We start from the raw sequence: 19,702 nt of genomic DNA on the forward strand, positions 1-19,702 counted from the left end.
TTGGGGATGCCCAAGGCACCCCAAGTAAATATTCAAGGAGACTCAAGCATCTAAGCTTGAGGATGCCCGGAAGGCATCCCATCTTTCTTCAACAAGTATCGGTTTGTTTTCGGTTTCGTTTCGTTCACGTGACATGTGCAAATCTTGGAGCGTCTTTTGTTTTTAGTTTTCATTTTTATTTTATGCACCATGCTGGTATGAGATAGTCCACGGCTGATTTATAGAATGCTCATTGCACTTCACTTATATCTTTTGAGTATGGCTTTATAGAATGCTTCATGTGCTTCACTTATATCATTTGAAGTTTGGATTGTCTATTTCTCTTCACATAGAAAATCGTTGTTTGTAGAATGCTCTTTTGCTTCACTTATATTTGTTAGAGCATGATATTTTGTAGAAAGAATTATACTCTCATGCTTCATTTATATCTACTTAGAGAGTCAACATGAATTGGTCAATTGCATGGTTAGTCATAAAATCCTACATAAAACTTATGGATCACTGAATATGATATGTTTGACTCCTTGCAATAGTTTTGCGATATAGAGATGGAATATGTGGGAGGTACTAGTAAATGGTTGTGTTTAGTAGGAATATTGGTGTTAAGGTTTGTGATTCCCGAAGCATGCACGCATAGTCTCTCGTTATGCTATGATGTTGGAGCATGATTTATTATTGATTGTCTTCCTTGTGAGTGGCGGTCGGGGACAAGCGATGGTCTTTTCCTACCAATCTATCCCTGTCGGTGTCAAAACTGGCGGATCTCGGGTAGGGGGTCCCGAACTGTGTGTCTAGGCGGATGGTAACAGGAGACAAGGGACACAATGTTTTACCCAGGTTTGGGCCCTCTTGATGGAGGTAAAACCCTACGTCCTGCTCGATTAATATTGATGATATGGGTAGTACAAGAGTAGATCTACCACGAGATCAAGGAGGCTAAACCCTAGAAGCTAGACTATGGTATGATTGTTGTATATATTGTATATCTATCGACTAGCTTGGCCTCGGTTTATATAATGCACCGGAGGCCTAGGATAACAAGAGTCCTAGCCGAATACGCCGGTGGGGAGAAGTCCTTGTCTTGATCGCCAAGTCTTGTGAAATCTTCCTTGTATGCGGCAGCCGTCCGAACTGGCCCATGAGTATATGGCCACGGGGGTCCTCGGCCCAATCTAATAGATCGGGAGACGACGTGGTGAGTACCCCCTAGTCCAGGACACCGTCAGTAGCCCCCTGAACCGGTCTTCAAGTTAGGGGCGCTCCTCGATTCTTCCGAACTGTTCTTCATCTTCGGTTGCCGGTCTTGAAAACTGGTTCAACAAATCTTCTTTATCTTCGATCTTGAGGATCGCCGAAATGCATTCGACGAGTTTACACGTCGGGTATCCGAGGAGACCCTTTAAGTTTCCAGCCTTTATCAATGCCTTGTTTATTTTTATGCCACACCTCGGGTTTGAAGTTGTTCCCGCGAGGCAGGGTCCTCTTGCGTCCGAGCTCCAACGTCGGACTGCATTCGAGGTATCTTTTGCAGCCGAGCACCAACGTCGGACCGCTTCCCAGCTCTAGCGCCGGAATGTATCCGAGCTCCAACGCCGGACTATGTATCCGAGCTCCAACTCCGGACTGTATATCCGAGCTCCAACGCCGAAATATATCCGAGCTCCAACGCCAGACTGTGTCCAGGCTCCAATGCCGGACTATATCCGAGGTGTCATATCACCTTGGTTCAAAAAAGTTGAAGGAGTTTAGCCGAGCTTAATGCCGGAAATGCCCTCTATGGAGCCAGCCACTAGCGCCCGAGCTTTATGCCGGACTGCTTCCGAGGTGGTGCACCACCCCGACTATGGGCCGATTTTTTGTCAATATTTTTTATTGGTGCAATTTATTCTCTGCCGAGATATATAGCCAGTAGCCCTGAAGGTGTGTATCGGTCTAAAACCCGAGATGCACATGAAGGATGACATAAGACCGCTGATCCCAGTAGCCGCTGAGACTCAGGTTGATTTGCAAAATTGGCCTGAGGATCAAGTCCTAGCTCGGCAGAATACTTCGGGACACAAAAGCGGCGTGCTCAGTCCTCAAGACTCAGGTTGGGTGCGGCCGACCAACCTAAGGATCAAAATCTCCTCGAAAACTATATTGCACATAAAATTTTCTGCATTAGACAAGCAATGCAGTAGCCCCCGAGACACTGGTCGGGTGGCAACACCAGATCAGGGGATTGATGTGCCCCTTTAATATTTGTAAATAATAAGCCCGAAGCCCAGTAGCCCCCGAGCCTTAATGCGGGCACGGGTGGCCAAATTAAGGATCAATATCCATAGTAAAATCACAAATTATGTGTAATGACTCTATGTATCCAAGTACTTTACGTCATTAATGCTCGGATCCACATTGTACAAAACTTTGTTGACCGACCATCGGCTTCCACCTCCTTGGCCAGTAGCCGAGGAGTGTTTGTCCTACTTTATAAAGCCTTTATGAGGGCAAAGATTTACGACAAACAAGGCAATCTGGCCACACGGTTTTATAAACAAAGGTACGCAGAGAGATGTGTTATATTACTGTTTAACAGAAGAAATGTATTCCAAAGAAAATAGTCCCAATATCGGTTCCTTTCTTTGGGTTGTCATGCTAAGCATGATCATGAACCTCAGCTCGAATGTAAGAGCAAAATATCGAGGATTTAGTTTGGGAGGCCAGTTAATAGCCCCCGGTAGTGTTCGGCGACAGTCGAGGTCAAGCCATAAACACTTCGGCCAATGTTATGAATGGCCCGTCATAGTCATCGGATCGCTGACCAGTTTATGCTTATTGTGACAGTCAGTTTTCGGCTTTCTCCACTAAGGTGCTTAACCATGTGAGCTGGAAGCACAATCGTAGTGGTTCTCCCTTTGCACGCCTAGCCGAACAAAACGGAACGTAGGAAGCAAGTGTAGGAGCCGGGCAACCCAACTATTGACCGAAGACACAATTCGAAACCGATGCATATATAGCAATACCTGAGAATGTTTTTGCCGAATCCCTAAAGGTGTCCGGCGTTGCACTGCGAGACTAATGCTGGAAAAGCACAAATAGTTTAAAAGTGCCAAAAAGCTTGGAAAACCAAGAAACGTTGGTAAAAACATGACGTCCGAACAAGATCAAGTGTTCGGTGCCAATCCGAAAATTGGTCTTAGAAAAAAGCAGTGCTTCTGTCGTCCTTTAACATGACACATCCTATCTCAAGACTTCGAGCGGGTCAGCCTACGGCTTCAACCTCCTATCCCGAGGGCGGAGTACTTCTCATTAGGCCAGTTTAGCAAACTAAACTCTAGCGGCTTTGAGAGAGAAATTAGGCTCCCCGGCTAGTGACCGCACACTCGCGTCGAAAAAAGGAGTGATAAATAATAATAATAGAACTTTGCAACGACTGAGAAGAAGAACACTTATTATAAAACGGCTCAAATAAACTTAAGAGCCCCCAAGTGACTTGGGTAGAAGAATGATTGCATGTACCGAAGTACTTATATCATATCTATGTTCAACCGAACTTTAAACGCGTCTTAACCGACCGTCGGCTTCTCCCTCTTCGGTTAAGGACCGAAAAGTGTTATGTACTCCATCGGTCGAGAATATCGACGGTGTTTCCAATAACCAGGCAATCAGGCCATAAGGCTGTAACAGACAAAGCGCGCTCAGGGAACTTATGCTATATTACTGCGAAGAGTAAGAAGCATCTTCGAAGAAAATAGTACCCCCACCAATACCTTTCTTCGGTGCTCATTGTTATTATGAGACTTGTGCAATATATTTTTTGTACTCATGAGTTCCATTGTGTGCCGACCATCATTGAATAACTATAAGAGCGCTAGCTTTCGGCTTCACCTAGTCTGAGGTCCGGCTCGGGTGACCCGATCGTGACAATCGCAGAGGTGCTCCCTTTACTCCCTAGCCGAACAATCGGGAACATAGGGGTAAACACAGGAGCGAGGCAACCCAGCTTGCAAATCGCTTAAGTCAATATGGTGCATATTGTGGCGTAATACACGAACAAGGAACGAAGCCGTACAAGTATAATCATATGCAACAGGAAAAGCTTCATAAAGGAAGCCCCCAAGTAAACGGGGTATTTGAATTTATGCGTCACAAACAAAGTTTGGACAAGGAAATTTTTTAGAAGCAACTTTTTTCCAAAAAAGTATAATGCTTGGTCGAACCGAACGCAAGTTAGAAATTAAAGCTTTGAGCATGAAAGCGACTTAGCTGGTTAATGTGTTCGGTATTGATGACGCGGTCCGAGCTTGATGCGGGGCAAGGTTCCATCCCTCAAGCCGGTCCCGAGGTGGCGGAGCGGAGAGCTTGACACGCCGAAGTGGTGACATAGAACGATCAATGCAGACCGACAGAGTGACGCCGAAGTCCCCGGATCATTTTCCTATGCACAAAAAATAGTGCAAACCGGAGATAATAGTAATAATGATAATTAAAAAAATCGTTGCATAATAAATAATTTATGCAAAGTGAGTAATAAAAGAAATATGGCCTGGCGCCGAAGTCAATGTCGATGCAGGGCGTCGGCGTGATGCGGTAAAGGCGTGGCAAAGCCTGAATTCGCAGGTCGGTCCGAGCTCCGAGTGCGGCGTTTGCCGGACTATGTACGGAAACTGACCGAACCACCATGCGACTGTCGTTAATGCGGCCACCATTTGATAGACCTGTGTACATATGACGGACAAACCAAAGTAATAATTCCTTGGGAAAAATGAACCCAAACAAGCAAAAAATACTGGGATTAATAGCACCTGGTTTATTTGTTGTAGCAATCCGAAGGAAGGTGATTCCTAAAATCGGGACCCGCTCCACACACCCATTGCCTGATGGACGATAAAACAACGGCATGGCAATGCTGGTAAAGGTTGACTCGTCGAGGCAAAGCCCTCGGCCCAGCTAACGTGACGGAGCTGGTCGGCTAGTGACGCCGAAGTGTCCGGAGTAGGTTGATGAAGAGATGGCGAAGCCCCCGGTTCAGCCGAGATGTCGAAGCCTCGATGTCAGCCGATGAGTCGAAGTAGGTCGGCGTGATGGACACCAGCTTGAAGAAGCAATAGTGCGGCCCTGTCGATGCAGGTCGTGACGTGGTCGACGCCGGCTTGATGAAGCGACCGTGCAGCGATGCCGGTATGCCCACTCCGTGTAATTCGTGGGGCGGTGATGTTGGTGATGATTTATCCTTCGCGATGCCGGGCTCTTGTTCGGCTTGCCGAGATGATGATCCGAAGAATTTGAGCTCGGCTCAACAAAGTGACGCCATGTCTAGCGCAGGTCGGCAACCATGGAGTAATATTGCCGGACTGGTTTGACACCAGCATGATATTGAAGATCATGTTCAAAAGATTTTACAGTTAGTGGGATGTGTTCGGGAACAAAACACAATACCCCATACAAAACTTCCTTCAAAAGGGATGTCCGAAATCCTGTTCATAAAAAAGATGAACTCGGGTCAGATTCGTTTTCGCGCAGAAAACAGATCTGAAAAGTGATGCACTAATCGGAAGGTTCCCGGAGTTTGGACGGTCGGATCGAGCTGAAATTTTGATAGGTGGTAGATATAGGAATTCCGCAGCCGATCAACGGTTGGATCTTCCAAAAGACGTCCGATCTAGAGGCTGGACACCACGCCCTAAACTCATCCAAATTCTCGTCCAGATTTGACAGGGCTCCGGTATATCATGGATTGCCAGAGATTCCTCCATCGGAACTCGACGAAATTTTCCAGAGTTGTTGTATACTCAATTCCGCACAATTTCACCAAAGCGATCGTCAAAGCAATACTCGAGGGGGTGGTGGTGGCAGATACGAGTTCGCTGTCCAGAAAAACAGCACGGTCGCTTGAGGGCAATGTTGACGTTGAGCCCCCGAGCTCCATAGATGATTCCTCCGTGATCTTGATAGAGATCGGAGTTGATGTTTGATGAACGCCCTCGTCCGGACATGATGATCCAAACACGGGGCGCAATTCTTGGTCGAACCAAGGTGACCAGTCGAGCTGGTGACGAAGATGCCGAAGTCGCAGTTGATCTACAGGCGAGCCATCGATCCTTTTGTCGATCACACAACGGAACTCTCAATGAAAGCACCAATGTCGGTGTCAAAACTGGCGGATCTCGGGTAGGGGGTCCCGAACTGTGCGTCTAGGCGGATGGTAACAGGAGACAAGGAACACAATGTTTTACCCAGGTTCGGGCCCTCTTGATGGAGGTATAACCCTACGTCCTGCTCGATTAATATTGATGATATGGGTAGTACAAGAGTAGATCTACCACGAGATCAAGGAGGCTAAACCCTAGAAGCTAGCCTATGGTATGATTGTTGTATATATTGTATATCTATCGACTAGCCTGGCCTCGGTTTATATAATGCACCGGAGGCCTAGGATAACAAGAGTCCTAACCGAATACGCCGGTGGGGAGAAGTCCTTGTCTTGATCGCCAAGTCTTGTGGAATCTTTCTTGTATGCGGCAGCCATCCGAACTGGCCCATGAGTATATGGCCACAGGGATCCTCGGCCCAATCTAATAGATCGGGAGACGACGTGGTGAGTACCCCCTAATCCAGGACACCGTCAATCCCCCTAGGGGCATGTGTAGTAGTACTTTGCTTCGAGGGCTAATAAACTTTTTCAATAAGTATATGAGTTCTTTATGACTAATGTGAGTCCATGGATTATACACATTCTTACCTTTCCGCAATTTGCTAGCCTCTACGGTACCGTGCATTCCCCTTTCTCACATTGAGACGTGGTGCAAACTTCGCAGGTGCATCCAAACTCCGTGATATGATACGCTCTATCACACATAAGCCTTATTATATCTTCCTCCAAATAGTCACCATACCTATCTATTATGGCTTTTCCATGGCCATTCCGAGATATATTGCCATGCAATTTCCACCACTTCCGTTTGATGACTTGAGCATTTATTGTTATATTGCTTTGCATGATCATATAGATGACATAGTAGTTGTGGCTCAGCCATCATTCATCATTTTTCATACATGTTACGCTAGATCATTGCACATCCTGGTACATGCCAGAGGCATTCATATAGAGTCATACTTTGTCATAGGTGTCTAGTTATAATTTTTAATTTTTTTGAGTTATAAGTAAATAGAAGTGTGATGATCATCATTATTCATTTTTAGAGCAGTGCCACATTGAGGAAAGGATGATGGAGACTATGATTCCCCCACAAGTCGGGATGAGACTCCGGACAATGAGAGAAAAACATGAAGAAAAAAAGGAAAAAAAAGAGAAGGGGCATTGTTAGTATCCTTTACCACACTTGTGCTTCAAAGTAGCACCATGTTTTTCATATGGAGAGTCTCCTATGTTGTCACTTTCATACATTAGTGGGAATTTTTCATTATAGCATTAGATGCACACCCACTTAGTTTTCATATTGAACTTTCATACACTTATAGCTCTTAGTGCGTTCGTTGCATGGCAATCCCTACTCCTCACGTTGATATCGATTGATGGGCATCTCCATAGCCCGTTGGTTAGCCGCGTCGATGTGAGACTTTCTTACTTTTTTGTCTCTTCTATATTTACCCCTATCATCATACTATATTCCACCTATAGTGCTATATCCATGGCTTGCGCTCATGTATTGCGTGAGGGTTGAAAAAGCTGAAGCGCGTTAAAAAGTATGAACCAATTGCTCAGCTTGTCATCAGGGTTGTGCATGATAAATACTTTGTGTTAAGAAGACAGCATGACAAGACTATATGATTTTGTAGGGATAGCTTTATTTAGTGTTGATATTTTAAAAGACATGATTGTTTGTTTGGATGCCTGAGTATTGATGTCTTTATGTCAAACTATAGACTATTGCTTTGAATCACTTATGTCTTAATATTCATGCCATGATTAGACATATGATCAAGTTATTGCTAGGTATCATTCCACATCAAAAAATATCTTTTTTATCATTTACCTGCTCAAGGACGAGCAGGAATTAAGCTTGGGGATGCTGGTACGTCTCCATCATATCTATGATTTTTGATTGTTTCATGCTAATATTATATAACTTTTACATACTTTTGGCAACTTTTATATGATTTATTAGACTAAATTATTGATCCAGTGCGCAGTGTCAGTTTCTGTTTTCTACATGTTTTTTGTATCGCAGAGTATCCATATCAAATGAAGTCCGAATGAAATAAAATTTCACGAAGAATTATTTTGGAATATATGTGATTTTTGGGAGTTGGAATCACCGCAAACGGAGGCCCGAGGTGGGCACAACCCACGAGGGCGCGGTCCCGGAGCCAGGCGTGGCCTGGTGGGTTGTGCTCACCTCGTACGTCGGTTGGGGCTCTACTTCGGGCGCAAGGAAGCTTATATCCGGAAAAAAATCGTGTTAAAATCTCAGCGTAATCGGAGTTACGGGTCTCCAAGAATATAAGAAACGGTTTTCGGCCAGATTTGGGGAACGCGAAACAGAAAAGAACAGAGAAGGAGATCCAATCTTGGAGGGGCTCCCACCCCTCTGTAGCCATGGAGGCCATGGACCAGTGAGGGGACTCCCCTCCCATCTATGGGGAAGTCCAAGGAAGAAGGAGGGGGTCTCTCTCCCCCTCTCTCCCGGTGGCACTGGAGTGCCGCCGGGGCTAGGATCGTGACAGCGATCTACATCAACAATCTTGCTACCGTCAACACCAACTTTCTCTCCCTCTATGCAGCGGTGTAACACCTCTTCTCCCCGCTGTAATCTCTACTTAAACATGGTGCTCAACTCCATATATTATTTCCCAATGATATATGGTTATCCTATAATGTTTGAGTAGATCTGTTTTGTCCTGTGGGTTAATCGTGATCTTGGTTGGTATGATTGCATATTTTATTTATGGTGTTGTCTACAGTGCCCTCCGTTCTCGCACAAACGTGAGGGGCCCCGCTTATAGTGGGTTGCGAGAGTGACAGCAACTTAAACCCGAGTAACTGGGGTATAACGTATGGGAGTAAAGAGGACTTGACACTTAATGCTATGGTTGGGTTTCATGACCTTAATGATCTTTAGTAGTTGCGGATGCTCGCTAGGGGTCCAATCATAAGTGCATATGATCCAAGTAGAGAAAGTATGTTAGCTCATGCCTCTCCCTCATATAAAATTGCAAGAATGATTACCGGTACTTGTTATCGATTGCCTAGGGACAAATAACTTTCTTGTTGAGACAAACCCTTTTACTAAACACCTAATTTTTATTATCTTGCAAAATACTTCTAGTTTAATTCGTGCAAAGTAGTTCTAGCATCACTCCTACACAATAGTTTCATACTTGTTTCCGGTAAAGCGAACATCAAGTGTGCGTAGAGTTGTATCGGTGGTCGATAGAACTTGAGGGAATATTTGTTCTGCCTTTAGCTTCTCGTTGGGTTCAACACTCTTATTTATCGAAGAAGGCTACAAACGATCCCCTATACTTGTGGGTTGTCACAGCGCCTAAGGCACGGATGCTGCACATTGCAAGTGTGACGCCTATGCCTTGGACGCTGCACGGCTGGATGTGGGGTTGCGCATGACCCGGGCTGACACGCTGGTCGGGCATGCGGCGCCTAAGCCAAGGGCGCTGCATAGTGCAGTGCAGCGCCCGTTTGTTAGGCGTCACACAAAACGACGAGTTTATGAAAAAAAATCAAGAGCAGTTCAGATCATGAATTAATTTCGTCCACAGATTAAATATGTGTTTTTTACCATGTTAGTACTCCCACCCCGCCGTCCGGCAATCTTAAACTGCTTCCATTCATCCAAGGAGACTCCGGAGCAGGCCCAGCTTCATGGGCAACCCCTTGAGGCAGTTGCCATGGAAGGTGCAGAGCTGTCGGAAGTCCTTCTTGTGCTGGCAGAAGCCGTTGAAGTAGGCCGTGCCGATGAAGTGCAGCGCCACGCCGTGCCGCAGCGACAGCTCGTGCTTCACCTTGTCGAACACGTACTGGTCGTGGTGGCCTGGGTGCGCCGTCCTGGCCTCATACCACCCCTTGAAGAAGGCGACCGTCCTCGCGCTCGGCCTCGAATATAGGACCCCGCCGTTGGCGTTCTTCCACACGTCGTAAGGGTCGTCGCCGTAGAACAACGGCAAAATCATCAAGTTTCAAAAACCAAAACTTTAAACCTAATGTGACCAGGTGTGGAATCCAACGACTCTGTGGATCACGAAGCAATCGTGTGGCCAAGCCCGGCTGGGCAGATGCGTGCCTCCACATCTACATACCCCTGAAAATTTCTCGGATTGATGTCTCTATTCAACTAATATGTTCCTTCTATTTTTCGTTCCTCTAATAGAATCTCTTTTATTTTCTTTTTTTGCGAGAGAATTTTTAATCTATTCATCATCAATTATGATAGTACAACGATTTTATAAATAATAAAAATTACATCCAAATATGTAGACCACCTAGCGACAACTACAAACACTAAAGCGAGTCGAAGGCGCGTCACTGTCATTACCCCTCCCACCCTAAAACCGGGCAAAACTTGTTATAGTAGACAGTCGGGAAGTCGTCGTACTAAGACCCTATAGGACCAACACACAGAACAGCAACTGCCGCCGTTAAAGAGAAGTTTAGATCGGAGGGATCCAACCTATAGACGAACAAACACGAACAAAGACAGGATCCATGTGGATCCACCGAAAACAAACGCTGGCCGAATCCCGTGATATCCGTTGGAGACAAATCTCCACACGCCCTTCGATAACGCTAAAAGCACCACCGTGATGGGGGTTAAGCACGGAGAACCTTATTCCATTTTTAAAGAGCCGCCGCCGCCTTATCTCTCTATGTAGGACACATACCCTAAGAAAACTCAGAAAAGCATTTAGAAATGAAGCCCTCCCATTGGCAAAGGCGAAGATCCATCACGCCCAGGGGCAAATCTACTGGGGGGGGCTTTAATAGGCTCGAGCCCCCCTCCAAGGATGCAATTTTTTTTCTACTTGTATTAGGCCCAGCCCAGGCAATCAGCGGTAGCTCATCAAGCCCACACAGTCACAATCCTGTCTATACTTGTCCAGAATTGTTCGTTCGTCTAGTTTGAGCCTGCCCTTCATTTTTTTCCCAAGATTCGTCACTGATCACGCCTCCATGGCCCTAAGGCCACAGGAGACTAGGAAGACCGTCGTTGGCGCCGGTGGGAGGCAGAAGGAACCCTAGCAGCGGCTGGGTACAAGCGCCTCCTGAGATCGGATAGGGAACCAGGATGGTAGTTCCTCTGATAGACTCGGTCTCTAGAATTTTATGAAGACTTGTAATAACGTTTGATTACTACCATTGTGTTCCTGGACGGGGAAACGTGTGGTGCATGCTTTGTTGAACCTAGTTAATTTCTTCTGTTTGATAAAAAAACATGGATTACATCCGCGCACAATTATATCATGTTGGGTCTTCACCCTTCAGTGCTATTGTTTATGCCCCGGCAGAGATGTGTGGGTGTTTTCGATGATACAAAAAGGTGTCGGAGGCTCATCTGCACCCGGTGAACAGCTGGCATCCAAGATGATCATATGCGCTAGGTGCATGCAAATTTTCGTGGTGTTTGGACATCTGAAGAGCTCGTGCCAAGAGAAACAAAATCGGCTCCGAACAATTTTCTTTTCTAAGTTTCTTAGACACCAATATTTTTTTAGCTATTTGTTTTGCTTGCGCCACAAATAATTTTTTTTTTGAAAATGTCCAGCAATTGCTGGCTATTTCATTGATTCATAGCAGGGAGAACATGGTGATAACAAAAAGTGCATGAGGGTCAGGGACCAAGGAGAAAATGGAGAGAAAAATAAAAGGAGGCCTCTGAAAAACCTACAATCTCACGGTGGTTCCCCGAAGGGGCTCTCAATACAGCTCGCTCCCGCGAGTCTCCATAGCTCTAGCGAATTCCTCAGTTCTCTCACAATGTCAGAGGTGGAGGCTATCTTGTTTTGAAAGGTGCATCTATTCCTCTCCTGCCAGATCTCCCAGCATGTTGCAAGGAGCATGGTTTTTGCTCCTTTTCGCTCCCTTGGCGTTGCCCTGTTGATGATTCCTCTGACAATCGTCAATGGTTTCTTATGGCGCCACTCGTCTGTCGGCGTGAAGGTGGAGCAGCCGCGCCAGGATGCCACCTGTTGCCACACTCTCCAAGCCTTGGGACATTTCCAGATAATGTGCTTGCTTGTTTCAAGGCTCCAGTGACAGAGCTGGCAGAAATAGCCATTTGGCCAACCCCGTCGTTGGAGTCTGTCGTTGGACCAGACTCGGTTTTGCAGCAACAGCCAGCAAAACACCTTGATCTTCCCTGGAGCCCAAGCTTTCCATATGATGCCTTCAAACTCTGAGGTATGCCGGCCCTGAAACTGCATCTGGTAAGCGGAGCTTGCTGTGTATCCTCCTTTTGCCTCCATGTTCCACCGAATTTGGTCTCTTTCTTCTTCATTTAGCAGAATGTTTGCCTCTCGAATTCTTCGGTGCAGCCGCAGGAAGTCCGGTAGTATCAGGTTGATCTCACCGTGTTCAAGGTCGCTGATCCATGTTACGTTTTGTAGAGCTTCGAAAATTGTCCTGTTTTTGCGCCGGGAGTGTTTGAACAGGGCTGGGTAGCCCTGAGCAAGGGTTCCGGCTCCCAGCCATGTTGATTGCCAGAAAAGCGCCGTTTTGCCATCTCCAACTGTCACCGTTGTTGCTGCAGCAAACAAAGCTCTGTCCACGTCGTCGCATGGCGGTGGTGTGCCAACCCATGATCTGTCCGGATCTTTCCAAGCAATCCATAGCCAGCGTAGCCGGAGTGCTCGGCTGAAACTTTGCAGGTCCAGGATGCCGAGCCCTCCCTTCTTAGTTGGTGCGCAGACCGTTGGCCAGTTTACCTTGCAGCTGGCCCTAGTTGGTGCGCCACAATATGTGGTTGTTGATTAAAAACTAGATGATACCCCGCGCATTGCTGCGGGAATCGGTCTTAATATATATCTAATTGTGTGAAATATAAATATTCAAATTAATAAGACGTGAAACAAAATTAAAAATACGTAAAAATTATTATATTTGATTGTGTATAGTTGTAAAATATTTATTGAATATAATAGAATAATAGATATTTAAATTAATAACACATGAACCAAAATTAAAAATACATATGACTTATTCTATTTGATTGTGTATGGCTATAAAATATTTATTGAATATAAGTAGAATAATAAAATAAAAATAAAAATATTTTCTCCTACATGGTTGCATGTTGAGGTGTGGTCTTATCCCATCCATAATTGTATGGTGATGTGTTATGCTTACATGTTGGTGGGGATGACTCTCTTAAGTACTATATCGGATGTGTGTCCTGTTGTGAATGTAGTCACCTGCATGTTGTGGACTTCTCCAGTTTGCCAAGGCTAAATACGGTTCACCCTGCTTTAATCAAAAATCTCAATCTGTTTATGATCGAGAGCTTGTTTCCTGATACGGATTGTGCATTGCTACAGAGATTAAATTTGTGCGACGGTTAGAATAAACCGAAAGCACGGTTTACTGGCTACCTCCCAGGCATGGAATACTAGCGTGATGGGTGCAGTTCAGCGAAATGTTTTTCTCAAAGCCACTTTTATATTTGGCTTGCTTAGAGAACACATTCGCCAAACGTTAACTGTAACATCTGATATCAAGAGGTGCAAATAGGTTTGATATAATTTTACACAGTAGCAGCGAAACGGACTAGCTGAAGCAGCACAGCAACAGAGATATTCAAACGAAACGAGCTTGCAATCATTTCTACTACTCCCTCTGATCCGAATTGTACCTCCAGTCCTCCATTCAGGGCTAAGGCCAGACTACCTCCAGCAATGGCTAAGGACAGACATCTAAGTCTGGAGTCTAAAAAAATTCATGTTGTATCTTTCTTCTGATTCACCCTCTGTTACCCCGGCATGTCTCCTCGGTCCAATTGATGCTACCGCCGATTGTACGATCATCCCTCTGCAGTCTCCAGCAATGAAGTCAGCTTTTGCACAGGCATCGATAGCAGTACGAGCCGCCATCAGTTGTCTGTGCCGAAGTAGCGATCACCATACTCTCCCAAACCTGGGATGACTCTGAATTCCTCGCTCAGCCCGGTATCTATCTCTGACGTTACAAGCTTCAACTTTGGAAATCGCGTGCACACACATTGAATCCCTTCGGGTGCCTACAAGGAGTCGAAAAAACAGGCTGGAGTGACATGAAAAAGAGACGAGTAAACTGATTCAGTATGCTAAGAGGTTTACCGAGATGAGAGTGAGGAATATGATCCTCTCCTCAGCAACGCCTTTCCTTCGAAGAAGATCTATAGCTTGATTTGCTGAGTTCCCTGAATAAAAAAGGAAGAAGTAAAACACTTCAGTCACGAGCAAATCGGAAGATAGCTGGTGCAATATCAATTCAATTGCAGATGGACGAACGAATTACAGATTTGTGGATCTAAAGAACAATAATCATCTACGAGTCATGGAGTACTATATATGAGTAGCAGCTTATCTTCCAAAGTAAACGATGTAGCACCAAACTTCCACTATTTATTGAGAACACGGTTAAATATATTTGACATGAAATTTACCAAAGCCAAGACATCTCCCAACAGATAAACCAACAATGAAAAAGTTTATTAAATCTTTAATTTTATGCATTAGTAAAGGAAAAATTATCACTGGGTGAGATTTGGTATCAGGATATCTCATAACATCCAGATATGTTTCTGTGAATGCATGCCATATGTATAAACTGCATCGAATAAAAAAAGCACTCATATCTATTATCATACAAAGCATTGCTTTCAATAAGAAATACGGAGTACAATTATAGGGTGTGCCAAGGGAAACTTTTACTAACACAACCTAAATAACTTTAGCGCCAACAAATAAATGAATAGGAATAGAGGCAAGCAAAACTGACCTGTGCCAAGCACCGGATCCAAAAGCAGAACATGCCGTTCATCTATGTCCATTGGCAGTTTGTGGTATATGAGCTAGATGAAGAAAGTGTATTGTAGTTATTGAGATTTGACACCACAGAAACTTAACCATTTTACAAATTTATTAGCAAGTCATTAATCACAAGATCTTAGTGCTTACTTGCTGTCCATTATCTCCAACACGATGTATCAAAATTTTGCCAATTTTTATTCCTTTACAGCAAGCACGCAAAGCATTCTCCATACTTTCACCACTGCAGTGACAATGAATTTGTTACAGTAGTGCTGTTGTCTCAATATATATTAACAGAATGGGTGAGAAAAGAACATATGTAACATGGCTGGTGTGCAAAGAGTAAACTGCAACTATTTGGTATTTATAGACATCGTTTCATGATGTTGAACTAAGATTCGGGATTAAATGGGACATGAGTTCAAAATTGTAGTCTGGACTCTGGAACTATAAAACTATCTTACAACTTGCAAGACAATGGCACAGAGAAAACAAAAGGTTCCACATGCCAGGACAGAACAGAATGTATACTCATAATAAATTATCTTTTGCAGTATTAACTAGCATCTCTAATAAAATGAAGAACTTCTGTTCAAACATAGTTATTACTAAATGCAGTCTGCATGCCCGACGTTCAAAAAAATACTTCTGTCAATGGTGTGTGCTGTTGTGTTCGGTTGATAATAACTATCTTCAGTGTTTACCTTCGGACAATAGACACTCCGCAGAGCTTCTTGCAGAAATCAACTCCCGTATAAACAGATCCTGGACAAACAAGTAGAGCATCACATAATGTTTGGCACAGATAAATAAATACAAGCATGTGTGCACCTAGCATTACAGAAAACAACTGAAAACATATAAATATATGAAAATGGCCAGAGCTCCAGGTTTCCACATTTTTTATGCATATTAAATCAGAGCATCCAAATTCAAATGTTCGCAGCACAAAACAAATTGCTGCTTTCAAGGAGTACTAATTTATCGGCATATAAAGTTAGGTGACAAACCCCAAGGCTCGGTAATGGTAGAAATAGTAAGCATGAGCTCATGTCAACGAGCTTCATTTTCCATCTAATACTGTGTAACATCAAAGCTATAAAGAAAAATAATTCTAAAGGGAATAGACTCTTCATATTAACAAGCTTCAGTTTCTACCTACTACTGCATAACATCACAGCTACAAATCAAAAATAATCCTAGTGGGGCATAAACTCTCCATATCAACAATTTTCAATTCGTACCTAGTACTGTGTAATATCAAAGATATTATTCAAAAATGTAATTCGAGGGGAAATAAGATACTAGCATTTAGCCCAACATTAGTCAATGCATCGATTCTATTTTACTTCCTATTATTGTTGAAGTGGAAATGTTTGTCTTCACAACATTTCAGAACTTATGGTGTTAACTATTTTAGCAATAAAATTTCGTAGGTAACTAGGTATAAATTCTTCTAGTTGATCAAACAACAATTATTCTAGGAAATCAATCAAAGTGAAAAACTTCTCGATGAAACAGTACTTGAAATGCAAAATCGAAAAGTGGACAACTAAGTGAAAAAAGATACGCAATGCCATTTGCAAACTACCTGTTGGAGTAATAATCTGCTTTTCTGTAAATGGCAAATGGCCCAAACCATGCTCAACTACCTAACATGACATTATTCAAACAAACAGGAGACCAGTTAAATCAATTTTAAACTCAATGCAATTAACTCAACATAAAGTTGATAATAATAAGATAAAGGCTTGGAAACAAGGGAGGTACCAAACGTATCAATCGATCTGAATAAAAGACAAAGTCAGGTGTAGTGATATCCCTATCACGAATCAGAGTATGCATTCCTCGGATCTGGCAAATTCATCATAAAGGCAACTTCAAGATACAATGAAAAACACTATAATGCTTAATCAATGAAGATGATTAACTTTACCTGGAAAGTTGATTGAACTACAAAGACGTTTCGGAAGACTTTGCACAAGTCATGCATACCAAGCTTTGTACGAATATGTTGAACGATCAGGTCAATTGCAACATGGTTATCACCTCCGCGTGGTATGATCACATCAGCATATTTCTTTGAAGGCAGAACAAAATCATCGAATGCTGGCTTCACAAACCTCCCATACTGAGACACCAAAAGAATTGCATATTACATCACAGGCATTTACATATCAAGAAACAAATAGACAGAATCTTCTTGCAAATCACAATGAAAAATCTAAACAACAGCAGAAAATCTACAATAGTTAACCTACCTGATCAAGCACCGAGCTAACATCTCTACCTCTTTCAACTGTATCACGCCTTATTCGCCGGGCAAGCCTAATATCTGCATCTGTTTGGATACACCATGGATGCAAGAAAGTGAACAAAATTTTAGCTACCAGCGAGAAAATTATAGAGAACAAGTCAAATGCTTATAAGTACACTGTACACATAACACAGACCTGTGTCCACAAAAATTTTCATGTCCATCAGATTGCGAACCCTTTGATCATGGAAGACTAAAATGCCCTCCAAAATAATGACATCTGATGCATTGACCTTACAAAATGAAATTTGACAATTCGTTTAGTTGGCAAAAAGGTTCATGATTAGACCAGTTTTCCTACTTATCCAGTACTTCAACTAAAATCATCTCGGTTGACGATCCCTGGTACTGATAGAAGCCAGCAAACATAATACTGAAATATAATTATTCTAAACTAACAAACTGAAATAAATATATATCAAGATATTCACTAGTGCTAATTGAAGGAACTATATTCTTTATCCCAGATTAATACAGTTTACTTCAAAATTAAGAATACAGACTGCATAAGTTCACAAGTCAGAATAGTGGATAGTTTTGGAAATAATTTGCCCGTTCATACAAATGTCTATGACATGATCAAAAGGGTAAAAAATTTAACAAAAACAAAACCTTCAGTGACTATATTAACAGAATTCCTTGCAAAGCTGTAAATTATCAGGCTGCAAAAATGTTGTACACGCTATGCAATAAATCTTCATACTCAAACTAGTATTATTTTCCAATTCACGCAGAAAGCAAATAACATCCTCTGTAATTTCAATAATTCCCATAGAAAGCATTGCACCCTACCATACAATATACCTGATGGTCATATGGTTGTACAGGTAGAAAAAAGGCTTCACCCAAAGTTATCGAATAGTAATTTTCAGGAACAAGTTATTGAAAAGTCAAATGAGCTGGACTCAACATTGTAAACACGGGAAACTTCTTCATGTGAACAAGTTCATAAGGCATAACTGATTACTACCAACCTTTCGGAACCTTTCTGAGCACCTTCGGTGATTTTTGAAGTCATATATAGGAACATTTACAGGCAATGCACGTTTTAGTTGCCCCATGCATTCAAGAAGTTGCTCCGTATCAAATGCATCTGTAAACAAAGAAAGCATCTGCTTCACATTCTCTGATCACTAACAAAGGTAGAACACTTCCAATCATCATGGTATAAGTGAAATACCAGGATGATCGAAATTGTAGTCCTGAGCGCGTGCAGATTCCTCAGCGGTTAAGCCGCGGTAGAATGAATCCTACAAAGTGAAAATCCATACTGAAAATCAGGCATGTCCCGGAAATGAAATTGGTCTCCCTTTGAAATTTGATGTAAGATTGTGCGCGACTAGCTTTATTGCAACTTCATTGTTCAGTTCTGAAGGTACAATCATTAATTGTTGAGTTTCCCAGCTAAGTAATGACTATGGCAGCACGACAGGCCTTCGGATTTCATAGACTGCATCACTTGGACACGACATACAAACCAAAAAGGCGTGATTCTACTGCAGGAGCCAGTATGAAGTGAGGACCCCTAGCAGGCTCGTAACACAAAGCATTTGCAATGGCAGAAGCAGGCAGTCAGGGAGGAGCAGACCTGGTTGACGAGCACGACGCGGTGGTCGTGCAGCTGCTGGATGATCATGTCGCACACGGTGGTCTTCCCCGAGGCCGTCCCGCCCGAAACCCCTTGAGACAATTAGCAGTGTCAGTCAGGACTCACAACCACCGCACTGGGCAAACTGATCAGCAGAATGGGGGGCGCAGGGACGGCCGCAGAAAAAGGTTACCGATGACGAAGGGCTGCCTGAGGGAGGAGGGGGAGGCGACGTCGGCGTGGGCGTGGGCGAGCCCGTTGGCGAGGGCGGCGGCGGCGCCGGCGGAGGTGGAGGAGGAAGGGGAGGAGGGCCCGGAGGGGGCGGGCAGGCGCAGCGCCTCGAGGCGGAGGCCGCTGAAGTGGGCCCCCACCGCGGACTCCATGGCGTCGTCCACCGCCTTGTCCGGCATGGTGTCGGCGGACTCCGGTCGTCGGTCCCGCCGCCGCCGCGCCGCGCCGCGATCGATCGGGATTCGGGATTCGCTCGCACGGCGGCTTTCGCGGGTCCTGCTGACTGCTCTCCCCGACCCGGATCCGCTCGCGAGTCGCGATCGGGTTTTTGAACCGACGGGAAAATAATTAGTTTCCCCGAGCGAAACGTGGTGCGTGGGGCCGGTTTTGCTCGTGGAGGGGATGGGATGGGTGCGTGCGCCGTGGACTGGGGGAGTGGCGGGTGGGCCCGCCGACGGGGATGGGAGTCACGGCGCAGGAACACCTCGCGCAGGGAGGGAGCAGGATGGCTGGATGGGGTGGGGCCGGTGGCTAGCTCGGTGTACGATCTGATCACGCTGTTTTTCCCTTCTTCTCATCTCAACGACAAGAAGGCCATGAAGCATGTT

General features: G+C 44.3%; 1 protein-coding gene across 1 annotated transcript; it reads right to left on the reverse strand.

The window, feature by feature from the left end:
- Positions 1 to 13,638: 13,638 nt before the first annotated feature.
- On the reverse strand, positions 13,639 to 19,419 carry LOC125509888 (uridine/cytidine kinase UKL1, chloroplastic-like). The gene is made up of 14 exons (XM_048674912.1): positions 19,057 to 19,419; positions 18,864 to 18,955; positions 18,456 to 18,525; positions 18,250 to 18,368; positions 17,412 to 17,508; positions 17,220 to 17,299; positions 16,895 to 17,089; positions 16,729 to 16,812; positions 16,550 to 16,610; positions 15,663 to 15,723; positions 15,106 to 15,199; positions 14,927 to 14,999; positions 14,263 to 14,345; positions 13,639 to 14,183 (listed from the first exon to the last, which is right to left on the reverse strand). The coding sequence occupies exons 1-14, from the start codon at positions 19,271 to 19,273 to the stop codon at positions 14,037 to 14,039; spliced, it is 1,473 nt and encodes a 490-aa protein (XP_048530869.1). The 5' UTR covers positions 19,274 to 19,419; the 3' UTR covers positions 13,639 to 14,036.
- Positions 19,420 to 19,702: the final 283 nt, after the last annotated feature.

The sequence above is a fragment of the Triticum urartu genome, chromosome 5 (assembly GCF_003073215.2).
Source record: "Triticum urartu cultivar G1812 chromosome 5, Tu2.1, whole genome shotgun sequence".
NCBI lineage: Eukaryota > Viridiplantae > Streptophyta > Magnoliopsida > Poales > Poaceae > Triticum > Triticum urartu.

Excerpts from the sequence above, each read along its gene's own strand:
- LOC125509888 (XM_048674912.1), bottom strand. The coding sequence starts at position 19,273 with ATGCCGGACAAGGCGGTGGACGACGCCATGGAGTCCGCGGTGGGGGCC. Across the intron at positions 15,724-16,549 it reads GCAGATTATTACTCCAACAG|GATCTGTTTATACGGGAGTT; the intron begins GTAGTTTGCAAA and ends TTGTTTGTCCAG. Across the intron at positions 14,346-14,926 it reads GGATCCGGTGCTTGGCACAG|GGAACTCAGCAAATCAAGCT; the intron begins GTCAGTTTTGCT and ends TTTTTTATTCAG.